At 43.1% G+C, this 12,447-nt stretch overlaps 1 protein-coding gene across 4 annotated transcripts in view; it reads left to right on the top strand.

The window, feature by feature from the left end:
- ZFYVE27 (zinc finger FYVE-type containing 27) overlaps positions 1-12,447 on the top strand; it is a 168,188-nt gene that overhangs the window by 151,171 nt on the left and 4,570 nt on the right. For 2 of the 4 annotated variants that reach the window (XM_068110348.2, XM_068110347.2), the window contains 2 exons: positions 2,120-2,166; positions 7,206-7,287. In XM_068110348.2, the coding sequence (XP_067966449.2) occupies positions 2,120-2,166; positions 7,206-7,287 (129 nt within the window). The remainder of the gene's footprint in view (positions 1-2,119; positions 2,167-7,205; positions 7,288-12,447) is intronic. The other 2 variants (XM_078774332.1, XM_068110349.2) reach the window with 1 other exon arrangement.

Below are 12,447 nucleotides of genomic sequence, written 5' to 3'. Positions count from 1 at the left end.
TCGGTGAGCTCGCCTCGGCCTTGATTGGTCGCGAGGGCTCACCAATCCCGCCCCTTGATGAGGCGTTGGCAAAGCCACGCCTTGTTCCTGGCGCTTGGCTGACTTCTCCCCCTGATGACGATGGGCGGGCACGCCTTTCTTCCCCGAGTTAGAGCACATGGCATGGCGGCGAATGCAGTTGCTAATAATGCAGTTTTGGGGAATGCGGTTGGAAATGGAGGCTTTGGGGAATTTGAAAAGGGGATCTATCTTATTTCATTTGGTGCAATGCAATGTCAACTAGTGGAAAACAGAGCCTTAACTAATTCACATAATAAAGAAATAACTATAGAGAGGTTCTATGATTGGCTACGTGCTTGTACATGGACTAGCTAAAGGGACGACCGTTGACCTTTACAATTAATGGAGGTATTTACAAGGAATTATTACATTATTTACAGAGGGTGATATTTACAAACAATTACAGGATTCTCAAATCCGCAACAATATGTATATAAAGATCTTTCTAACCACTGACTAACTAACTGACTGATTGATATTAATGTTCGGTACCTTCCGGGTGTCATAGAAAGCTGAAATTTGGTGTGATGATGGACATGGAAGCCGGTATACCAGTAAAAAAATTATAGAACTGCCGGAAACTGTCCATAAATCAAAATTTACGTTTACAAAAAACTCGAGCTTCCAGGGAAGCAGAACTCAACTGAACTGACTGGACAGGTCAGTTGTCTGTACAAGATTTGACTTAAATGAAAAGCCAACAACCTTGTGTTATAATTTTAAGGTCCTTGTATCCTTATACTTGTCCTTGTTTTACAATTGATACAATGTTACACTTTGCAACAATGTTGCAGAAATATAGTTGTGTAGATAAACGGAAACGGGTGTAATTCGCTGTCAAAGTCACCCACCCCCACATCTTGTCCCAGTGAACATGCCCACATAACGTCACAAATGCATATGCCGGCCGATGGCGGCCATTTTGTGACAGATCTGGTTGACATGCGATCGCAACCCACCTTGTGTGGTAAGAGTCTCACACACCAAGTTTGATGAAAATCCATAAATATTTGTGGACGTTAAAGTCTTAACGTCGTTTCGGAGCTGAAAACAATATGGCGGCCTATGGCGGCCATTTTGTGACGGATCGGGTTGAAATGCAAGAGCAACCTACCTTGTGTGGTAAGGGTTAAACATTCTAAGTTTGATCAAAATCTGTTAATATTTGTGGATGCTAGAGTGTTAACGTCGTTTTCATGACCAAAAACAAAATGGTCGCCTTAGTCCGCCATTTTTCAACGGATCGGGCTGAAATGTAATACCAACCTGGTGCTTGGGGTAAGGATGCTGCATGTCAAGTTTGATCAGAATCGGTTGATATTTGTGGACGCTGGAGTGTTAACGACGAAAAGTTAATGGACGACGACGGACGCCGGAGGGTTCAGTATGTGATGAACTCAACTGGACGGGAGTCCAGTTGAGTTAAAAACGTAAACGCATCTGTAAAAAAATATATTAAAACCTCAATCAATATCTAGCATTTGAAAATTGTAATTTCTATAACTGTAAACTGTGAAATAAAAACCTCAATGAAAATTTATGTAAAAGAAACGTAAACACGTCTGTAAAATAAATAAATAAATCTAAATTGATATATAGCAGCAGGTCGGTGATGCTTGCCCATAAACATAAATCTTCTATTTATGATGTACCTACGTATGAAGCACAGTTTGTTATTCCTTACACACTGTGCAAGCATACCCTATTAGTGTATATATATATATAGGTGAAGGAAAAATATTGAGTGGTCACATGTAATAATGCTGACTTTTTGAAAGTTGACTTGTTTCATTCAAGATGAAAGGAAAGATCAGTTTTTAAACATTACCTTTATATATGGAGCAGAAATTATTTCCAATTTTATCTCATGGGTGTTTGTTTTTAACAGGTTGTGATACCCGGGTTCTTTTTTCTTCTTTTTTTGGCATTCTAATTATTCTTTTTGTGTCATTCATGAGCCTCATGTAGAGATCAAACTGATTTTCAAAAGAAGCACTAGTTGGTAGTTGCAGCTCTGCCTAATATTCTATTAATTACTGACTCTGTCCTATTGTTACAGGTACATGTTGTTCCTGCAATGTGGCTTTCTTTGTGCTGAAGAAACGGGTAAGTCTAAATGATTCTTGGTAATTTATGTGTGAGACCAGAATTGTAGATTGGCGTTGAATATACGAACGTGTGTCCAAAAGTAATGCGTCCTATTTATTAGCCCCCGTTGGACTTAGTCTGAAACAGTGGCTTATGGATTTGGTATTGTCCGTCCATGTGTCCGCAACCATATCTCAGAGATGTATGGACCGATTTTGTCCATACTTGGCACAAAGACAATACAGGATGGTATACATATGTACATCAGCCTGGTGTTGGCTTAGTGGTTCGGGTACTGGCTTGGGATCCTAGGATCCTGGCTTCGAATCCCGGTCGATCGCTGAATTAACGCCAGGGGGGTTGACTCAGCCTGTCATCCTTCTGAGGTCGGTAAATTGAGTACCAGCTTGCTGGGATGAATGATCCCGGTGTGTACCCCGGTTTAGAATAGGTACACCGTATCCCTGCTCATCGTAAGAGGCGATTAAGGGTTGGCGTCAGGAAGGGCGTCCGGCCATAAAAACTGCCTCAAAAAGGAACCATGAGGTCATGGGGCCCGCAAGGCTAACCCCCGCTATAGCGGGGGAAAATGGCCTCCAAACGATCATTCATACATATGTACATCATTTTCTTTTACGATGCAATCAAAGATGGTCGACTGGCAGCAATTTTAGTTGTAAAATAAACCGATGTTGAACACGTCCTCAACCATTTCTCGGACATGCATTTGCCGATGTTATTCACACTTGACACACAGATAATGATTGATTGCTTACATATGCACGCCATTTTTTTTCTTCTTGTTTTCCTTCAAAACAAGGAAAGATATTTGAATGAAACAAAGACAAATACTAACGTTAATCTTTATTTTACCATGGTGCATATTCTCAACATAATCACCACTGCGGTGCACACATTTCTGCCAACGTTCATGTAGTTTTGTGATGCCGTCACGAAAGAACTGTGTGTCTTGCTGACTTGGCAGATTCACAAACCTTGTATCCAGTGGTGGGAAGAACTAATGTACAGAATGCGCTTTGTTTCATTTGAATATTTTTACCAGTTTTGGAATCAAAAATAGGGGCAATATCCCTGGCGCTCACCTGGTAGAACAAAGCAGGATACTACACTGACTGAAGGTATTTTAAATCCCTTTCAATGGTTGCTAGAAGACAGAGCAGCATGTAGATTAATACTAATATAATCATAAGACTTTAAACAAACAAACAAAAAAAATACCTATTTTGGTGGGCAACCCCCCTCGCACCTCCCCCGTATACTCCCTCAGGGCCAGATTTTCTTAGTGCCGTGAACAAACTTTGGTAAATCACGGGCGATGAAGGTTGTGGGCAAGTTTCATCGAAATAGTGTGTGTAGTTTCAGAGAAAAAAGCAAATTCCTGTTTTGGGGGGTCAAACCTGGATCCACTTTGACCCACGGTAAACCCCCTTAGACTCCGATCCTTTAATGCAATGAACAAACTTTAGTCTCAACATACCCAACATCATTTGTGCCAAGTTTCGTCACAATCCCATCAGCTGTTTCCGAGAAGAAGTTGCAAGTGGTTACGGACTGACTGACGGACGGACGACCCGGCATCGCATAAGCTCCCCAGAACTACCTTCCAGGGTAGCTAAAAATATGAGGTATTACTTTTCAACATACCTTCGTAGCTTTTGATGTGGTATGTGTAGATTGATTTTCTAAAGCTGTGAGAAAGTCTTGACTGAGGCTGGTTGTCAGACTATGTTGTGTGCTGGTGGCATTTTTTTTCCTGTTTGTTTTTTTTCTTTTTCTTTACAGGAGGGATGCTCATGGAAGAGCAAGGTAGAACTGACAGTGGGACAAACATCAAGGGAATGAACAAACAGGAGAAGACAGGGAGGAAGGGAACCAGCAATAAAATGGTTGAGGTATGAAAGGTTCTTAGGGGTAATGAAGATCATAAGTCAGAGTTGGGGATGACAAGTGGTGCACTGTTTGCTTGAAGTCTTAGGGGGAAGAATAAGCCAGGCAGCCTCTGGAAGGTGGTTCCATACATGGGAGAAGTGAGGAACAACTAAGTTGAGGTGGGCAGTGAGCCTGAATTTTGGAAGTTTAAGCAGAAGGTGGTTACTGGCGGACTGCATGCACACTGCAGAAACCTAGCAGGAGGAGTGATTGAGCATGGAAAGGGCAAAGGGTGCAAGTGTAGAAAAGAAACGGTATAAGAAAGAGACCGCCGACCTGTCTGTAATGTGAAAGTAATTGGCTCAGTTTCATTTTTAATGAGGGAGATTAGAGTGATTTTGATGGCCTTGATTTCCGCAACGTCACGCTGAGCGAAGTTGAGGTATGGCGGCGTCACCCGAGAGGGGAGAGCAGTATTCCATCAAGCTGTGAATGAAAACCTTGTAGGTTGATAGGAGCACAGTTCAGAAGGAAGGACTTTGCACGACAGAGGATGCCCAGTCTGCGACTGGCTTTGTAGGCCAACTTTGAAATGTGGTTCACCCAAGAAAGATCATGGCTGATAGTGAGGCCCAAGAATGACTGAACTTCTTCAAGAGGATTGGGAAGTTAATGGAAGGGTCCACCAGACGGTCCTTTTGGAGAGACACAGAGAGAGAGAGAGAGAGTGTGTGAGATTTGTCAGAATTGAAAGACACATTTCAAGTGTTTGAGGAGCTTGTGATTCTATCTGGAGCTGCAGAGACTGAAGAGGCTGCTGCCTGCCTGTCTGAAGGATGAAAGATGTCACGGCAGAGGGTGGAGTCATCATCAAAGAGATGAAGAGGATTCTCCAGAGTTAGAAGGATCATTGATGAAAGAAAGTCAGAAAGACCATTTCATGTACAGTAGGCGATAACTTAAGAACGACTGAAGGGATCCAAGTCAAACTTGGCACGAGTATGTATAATGATGCAATATGAACTGATTCGATTATGGGGTCAATATGTCAAAGGTCATAGATCCTGTTGGGTAAAAATTATGTTACCGAGCTCATTTGTGAACCAGTGATGGGGTTTTGACCAAACTTGGTAGAAGTATAGATGATGAGGTAAAGAAGAACTGATTAGATCTTGGCATGAAAGGTCAAAGGTCAGAAGTCATGTCAGGTAAAAATGTGATACTTGAGAACAGCTGAAGGGATTTAAATCAAACTTGGTGCAAGTATATACGAGTGTAATGATGTAATAATGTGGGCGGAGGCATATCGGTCGACGTCGCGATGTCGATGAGTACTGTTCTATTTCAAATTTGATATATTTTAATGAAGGGAAGCAAACTTCATACATGCAAAGTGAAATGTACTTTCATTTTATTTGCAGTAATTTTATTAAAGGCACAAATTGACTTGCATATGAAAATTTTAATCTGCTGTGTCCCCTTCATTAAACCAAAAATTGAGGTTGTGATTCTTTATTGTACTCCTTTTTTCCAATAGCAAAGTTTATTGACACACACACACACACACACACACACACCCAACATACACATGCACAGACACATGATGGTGGTGAGGGAGAGGCGGCATGGTTTTCCGCCTCCCTTTCCCTGGGATGGAAAGGACCGAGGGCCACGTCGAATACATCAATTTTGAAGGCACTGAAGACCGAGCTGACAACGGCAGCTTCAATGGGACCAGATGTGTACAAGGCACCCGGTATCACGCCATCCGACATGCATGTGTGATGCGACCTGGCCCTGCAGCTTGGCGGGACTTGTTCACCCCATGTTGCGGGGAGGAAAGGCCTGAGTTTTGGCGAACTCCCTCTTGCAAAGGTCCGCTCGTTGAGGATAACAGAAACTGAGTTTTGTGGAATCGAGGACCACGATATCCATATGACTTTGATGGGGGTGAGAACCGAGCTGAGGGCAGCTTTGGTGAGGCAGAGGGCCGCATGTGGCACCCAGAGTCGTGCTGATCGACATGCATTTGGGGCGCGGCATGGTCTTGCGGCTTGTTAGGTGTTTCCGACCCCATCATGCTGAGAACGAAATTCCGAGCTTTGGCGACTCCCTTTTTTGCCAAGTTCCGCCTGCATGGGACTGAGTTCCGTGGGATCCAGGACCGCGCCAAATACATCTACTTCGATGGGAGCGAGAACCTAGCCGAGGATGGCAGCTTTGGTGAGGCAGAGAGCTGTGCGGGAGGTGCCCAGAGTTGCACCGATCGACATGCATTTGGGATGCACCTTGGCTCCCTGGCCTTGCCTTGCGGCATGTTGACCCTATCCCGTCAAGAAAGGATGAGACCGAGAAGAAAGATACCAAGACAGGACGTACACTGGAGGCCACACAGGAAGTCGTGTGGATCTACATTGTCTCGACTTCGGGGACACAGGGGTAAACGGAGCATGGATAAGGAGACAGCTTGGTCCATGAGTTGTGGTTCCTTGCTGTGTTGAAGATAGATGCTTCAGGACCAGGGAAGGCTCCATTCAGTCTTAGAGACTCGGGAGTGGAGATGACGACCGGTGGTGGTGGCATGTAAACACACACACACACACACACACACACACACACACACACACACACACACACACACACATGAATCGTGATTTACACGTACACATGCACGATTGCAATTGTACATGCACATGAATCGTGATTTATACACATTTTATGCATATTATGTGCAGTACACACATATGGCTATGTGATCACTGATCATACACATATTATACCTGACATGTTGTACACATTACACACACACGCTAACGGAGGTGGATACTTTGAGACCTGGTAGATCTCTTTTCCATCTCCTGAGGACCACCCACATGTGGGGATGGCAGGCAAAAACAACTTACATGCATACACACATACAAACACACACAAACATGCACACACATACACACAAAGGTGGATACATCGAGACCTGGGAGGGCTCCGTTCCACCTTCTCAAACCCGCATTTGGAGATAACAACCAGCGACACCCAAAAATTGTTTGAATGTGGATATGCTACAATACATATGGAATGTGTTTTGTTTGACTGCTTTTGTTTTATTTTATCTATCCACATTTATTATTATTATCATTTATTTATACTTTTTGATATCTTCTCTTCTTCAGCACTGCTGCAGCAACTGTGGAAATGGCTTCTGCTCACGTTGCTGTTCTTACCGTGTTACTAAGTCTGCAATGGGAGCCACAGGTTTGTTTTCAGTGGACTAGGTAGTAATAAAATGAGTTTGGTAGATTTATGTAGCGTTCAAGTGTTGTTGTTTTTTTTAAAGAGGTAAAGAGGGAAATTAATATTTTCTCAACAGGAGTTTGTCATTTTGTTACAACTTCTGTTTGGGCCCAATATCTCTTTGCATTCGTTGGAAATTATGAAAAATCTTTGGAAGGTTGCTTTAATCATTTGTCCATTGAGGCTATACAATACCAGTTTCACAAGCTTTGTCTCTTTATTTACCCTCGCCACAAGAGAGGGTATTGCAGTTGGGTCCATTTGTTTGTCTGTTTGTTTGTCCTCACAGAACGTGAGCATGCTTTTCTCTACAACCCTTGGTCCGATTGATACAAAGGTTTCAACATAGGAGCGCCTCCTCCTGTAGAATATTTTAAAGATATTGATGACGTCATACATAGGTCACGTGGTATGGGCGCCATCTTGGAAAACCCAAAAAAACTTTACACCTCTATATCTCTGAAACCGCTCCATGGAAAAAAATGAAACATGGCTCATTGTAAAGTACTACCCATGGGGAACAACACAAATTCATGATGATGTCATTGGTGTCTTCGTTATGATGTCATTCTTGGACAAGTAGAACGCTTGATCTGATCAGTTTGAACATTTTCGAGCGTGATTTACGCAAAAATTTTATGGGAGAATTAAATTGATGACGTCATCGGTCACGTGGTTCGGCAGCCATAATGGATTGAACATAACTCTGCATCATCAATAAACCACACAAACACAGCAGCTACTAAATACCACACAAAATACACCACAAAAACACGTCCTGGCGAGGATCTGCAATCTTTGATTGCTCTTGTTTCATTTTGCAAAACTATTACTCTCATAAAATGTGTATTGTTCTGTCCTTCATAGAATTATATTTCACAAAGAACTAAAGTTTGGTTTATAGTCAATTTAAGAGTACGTGCATTTATATTTGTGCATGAACAAAAGGGTAACAAAAAGGGTTTGTGTGCTGTCTGCACAAATTTATCATCATCATCATCATCATCATCATCATCATCATCTTGGCTACGGTAGCGAAGGTAGTCCTGTAGATCTACCGATCTGCACTATGGATGGTACTTGGTAAATTTGGTGGTTGATGCAGGTGCAGCTCACTAACAGCTCATGATTAGTTGAGGGTCATTGCAATTGGAAACGCTCATCCCAACAAACCTTGTCTAGACCTTTTTTTTGTCCCCCGTCGCACCGTGGAGCGAAAGGGGGACTATGGTTTTCCCCTCCGTCCATGTGTGCGTCCGTGCGTGCGTGTGTGCGTGCGTGCGTTGAACCTTGTGAGCGGAATATCTTGAAAAATAAATGAACTACTAACTTCTAATCTGGTGAGTGGGTGTAACCACGCATAAGGAAGAACGCTATTGAAAATTGGGTCGCCACGTCAAAATCCAAGATGGCCGCCGCCATATATGTCTGAACCGTGTGAGCGGAATATCTTGTTGTATACTAAGTCGATGCTTGTGTAAGAGCTAACACAGAACATATATTAATTAAAGGGAGCAGGAGACAAGAGGGAAAGTGAGGGAAGCACAACAACAGTAGGGAACAGGGACATCGGGAGATCTGTGGAAGGGAGATGGCTGGGGCGGGTTACACGGGATAAACAAGATGGACACTACAAGGACTTTCACTAAATAAAACGGGGAATTTGAAGGAGGTGGATTTGGGGTGGATTATTGGGGGTAGAAAAGATGAAAGAGTGAAGGTGAGCAGTGAGTCTTGATTTTGGCATTTTCAGTTTAAGGGAGTGGTCCCGCATTGAAGGATGTTGAGTCGGAGTGAAGAAATGGTGTGGTCTAATTCGGTCAATTCCATGTATTACCTTAAACATTTGGATCATATCACCACAGCAATGGCGGGAGAAGAGTGAAAACATATTCAAATGCCGGGGTCTCTCCGGATAGGAAAGTTCATGGAGGGTGGGAATCATCCTTGTAGCTCATCTCCAGACCTTCTCAACATCATCAATGTCCATCAGGAATCTAGGGTGCCAGGCAATGTTGCCATTCTCCAACAGTGGGCATACCAGTGCCTTGAACATCACAGGGAGGGTTTCTTCATTCAGACTCACAAAGGATCGTTTGATTAGCCCAAGTGTTTGGTTGGCCTTGTTAATCTGAACTGCCATATGTTTATGGAAGCTCAATTCCCTATCCATGATAGTCCGAAGGTCGATCTCCTCAATCACTTTCTGCAACTTTGCATTCCTCATATGGTACGACTTTCTGATGTTACCTTTATAGTCAGGTTCACTATGTTTTTTTCGTTCAAAATTTTGGTAGATTAGCAAAACTAGACATTTTTGGAATATTCAGAGCATGAGGAATCCAAAAATTAATGTTTACATTTGCGTAGACACCTTTGCGAAAATGACACTCAGGACAGTGATGAAGATCTGTAAAAGCATATTCCTGAACGGTATAGACCTCGTAGATCCTGTGTATAGGACTTATAGTTCAATCTGATACTACCTATAACTTCCTATATAGTATAACAACCTATAACTTCAAAGGACTTGCAATATCATGTATTATGTAATACAGTTATATCACAAATATAAAGACAATGGTTTTCAATTACCTTTGTTTGTTGCTTTTCTACAATCCTGAGCACTATTTTGAGGCCTTTATTGGATTCCTTGACCCAGAAAACATAGGATTAGCATATTTAATTAAGTCTCTAGGTTGACTAGAAGCCGAGATCGCGCAAAATATGTATTTTATGGCGGCCATTTTCAAAATCCAAAATGGCGGCCATGCAGGTGTCTGTGCAAATGCCAACATTGATTTTCAGATTCTCCATGCTCTGAAGATTCCAAAAATGTACAGGTTTGCTAATCCCAAAATTTTGAAAGAAATTATATTTGTTAACATAGTGAACCTGACTATCTTCATCACTGTCCTGAGTGTCATTTTCGCAAAGGTGTCTACGCAAATGTAAACATTAATTTTTGGATTCCTCATGCTCTGAATATTCCAAAAATGTATAGTTTTGCTAATCTACCAAAATTTTGAACGAAATTATATTTGTTAACATAGTGAACCTGACTATTACCCAGGTGCAGAGTCTTGCATTTGTTCAAATTGAAAGGACGTAACCATAGCTGTGGGCACTATCTAGGTCCTTCTGGATGACTAAAGTCGATGCTTGGTCGAATGCTGGTCCATACACTTTGGCATCTTCCGTGTAGAGTTAGATACGGCTACGGAATGAAGCCGGTAGGTCATTGATGAAGATGACAAATTGTGTCGGACCAAGGACACTATGCCCTGTGGTATTCCATTGAGTACATCTGCCCAATCTGACTTTGCTCCATTCACAATGACCCTTTGACGCCTCTTGGTGAGGAGAGCTTCCAGCCACGTGATGACAGGTTCTTCAATACCATAAGATCTTGCCTTCTCTCGGAGTCTTTTGTGGGGGACCGAATCAAAAGCGTTGCGAAAGTCGAGAAAAATAACATCCCTGTGCACTCTGTCATCCAGTGATCGAGTCCGGTCTGGCAACTGCCACAGGAGCTGAGTTATGCAAGACCTCCCAGGGGTGAACCTATGTTGAGCATCGCAAAACAAGTCATACAACATCAAGTGTTTTACTGTGGCATCACTTACTATCGACTCCATTAACTTTGCAACCACCGATGTCAAGCTGACAGGCCTGTAGTTCAACAGGTCTGTCAAGCTGGGTCACGAATGTAGAAGTAGGTCATAATGTATGAACCGTGAATACAAATGCGAATGTCGTCCGTGAATGTCGGAACCGTGAATGTCGGGGTCCAACAGTACTTATTTTATTCCTTCACTCTTGTAAGATGTCTGAATGCATGTTGCTCATGAAAAGCTGTCTCAACACTATTTGTTTTTCCAGTGATCTCAGGTTCATCGAAAAGCCGATACATACAGTATATCACAGTCAAGAACAAAGATATTTGCAGACATCAGTGTACTTTTACATTGATTTCTAGGATGTTGGTAGACAATGGACAGGCAAGAATGGCATATGAGATTTTGATGTGACTTGCCTGCATCAGGAGCCACGGTTTCAACTTGGTCATGAACAGGCCAGCCTACTGGCTTTGATTAGCTGTGACAAAATGTATAGATGTTTTATCACAGCCATATTTACATGAAAAGCCAAGATTACCAATCTCTCCATTCCCTCCATTCCTGTCCCTCCCCACCAACTTTCCAAACCCCTTACCCACACCACTAATTCACAGCCCTCTTTTGAGCATGCAATTATCTTCCCCACAAAAGGAAAAAAAATCCCAGTCTGCCTTGACACCTCGACAACTGGTTATGATTGTATCAATTGCTGAAACCTTCAAAAGCAGTACTTCTGCCTTAATATATACCAGCCTGACTCAGCGTGCTCTGCGCGCCTCACCACACATCGTTTCAGAGGGATAGGCATCTTTGACCATGTCTGCTTTCTCAGGGAGTGAGGGATGGTGGGAATGATGGGTGTGGGTTAGTGGTGGTGATGGTGGATTGAGAATCGTGGGGGGAAGTAGGGGAATGGTGGAGGGGGGGGGGGGTGGTGGGGGGAGAGCGGTTAAATTCTGTCTTTGGGGTGTTTTGGGATTTTCGGGGTTTGGGCCTTCAGGGTGTTTTGGGTCTTCAGGGTCTTCGTAGCCATGTAATGTCATGCTCCAATTTGCATTACATTTCATGTAATGTAATGCTCATGTAATGTAATGTCATGCTCTACAAGTGGGCCTCGGCTATCCCAGAAGAGCGTCAGCATCACTTTTCCTGCGGACGGCTGTGTGCGGAATATTTTGGGCTTCGGTGAAGTTGAATGGTGCCACTCTTTGCTTGCCCTCTTCGTTTCTGGCTGAAAGTATTGGACGCAGCTTTTATCCACAGTTACTACGCGCTGTAAGAAAGCGTCGCCTTCTGTTTCGTAAGGTCGCAGAAGTTCTTCACATGCGTCCACTCGCCATTCTTTCAGTTCGGGTGTGAGTTTTCTAGGCACCCACCTTGCAGACACTTTGCGGAATCCCAGCACGGTGTGAATGATATGGTGTGCTGAACCATGGCTAATGTTCAATTTGGGGACCACTTCATCCAGCGTAATGCGACGGTTTTCCCTTGGCACGCGCTC

Source organism: Myxine glutinosa, chromosome 3, assembly GCF_964187855.1.
Source record: "Myxine glutinosa chromosome 3, kmMyxGlut1.1, whole genome shotgun sequence".
Lineage (NCBI taxonomy): Eukaryota > Metazoa > Chordata > Myxini > Myxiniformes > Myxinidae > Myxine > Myxine glutinosa.
Note: the sequence above shows the minus strand (reverse complement) of the source record. Positions and strands in the feature narration are given on the sequence as shown.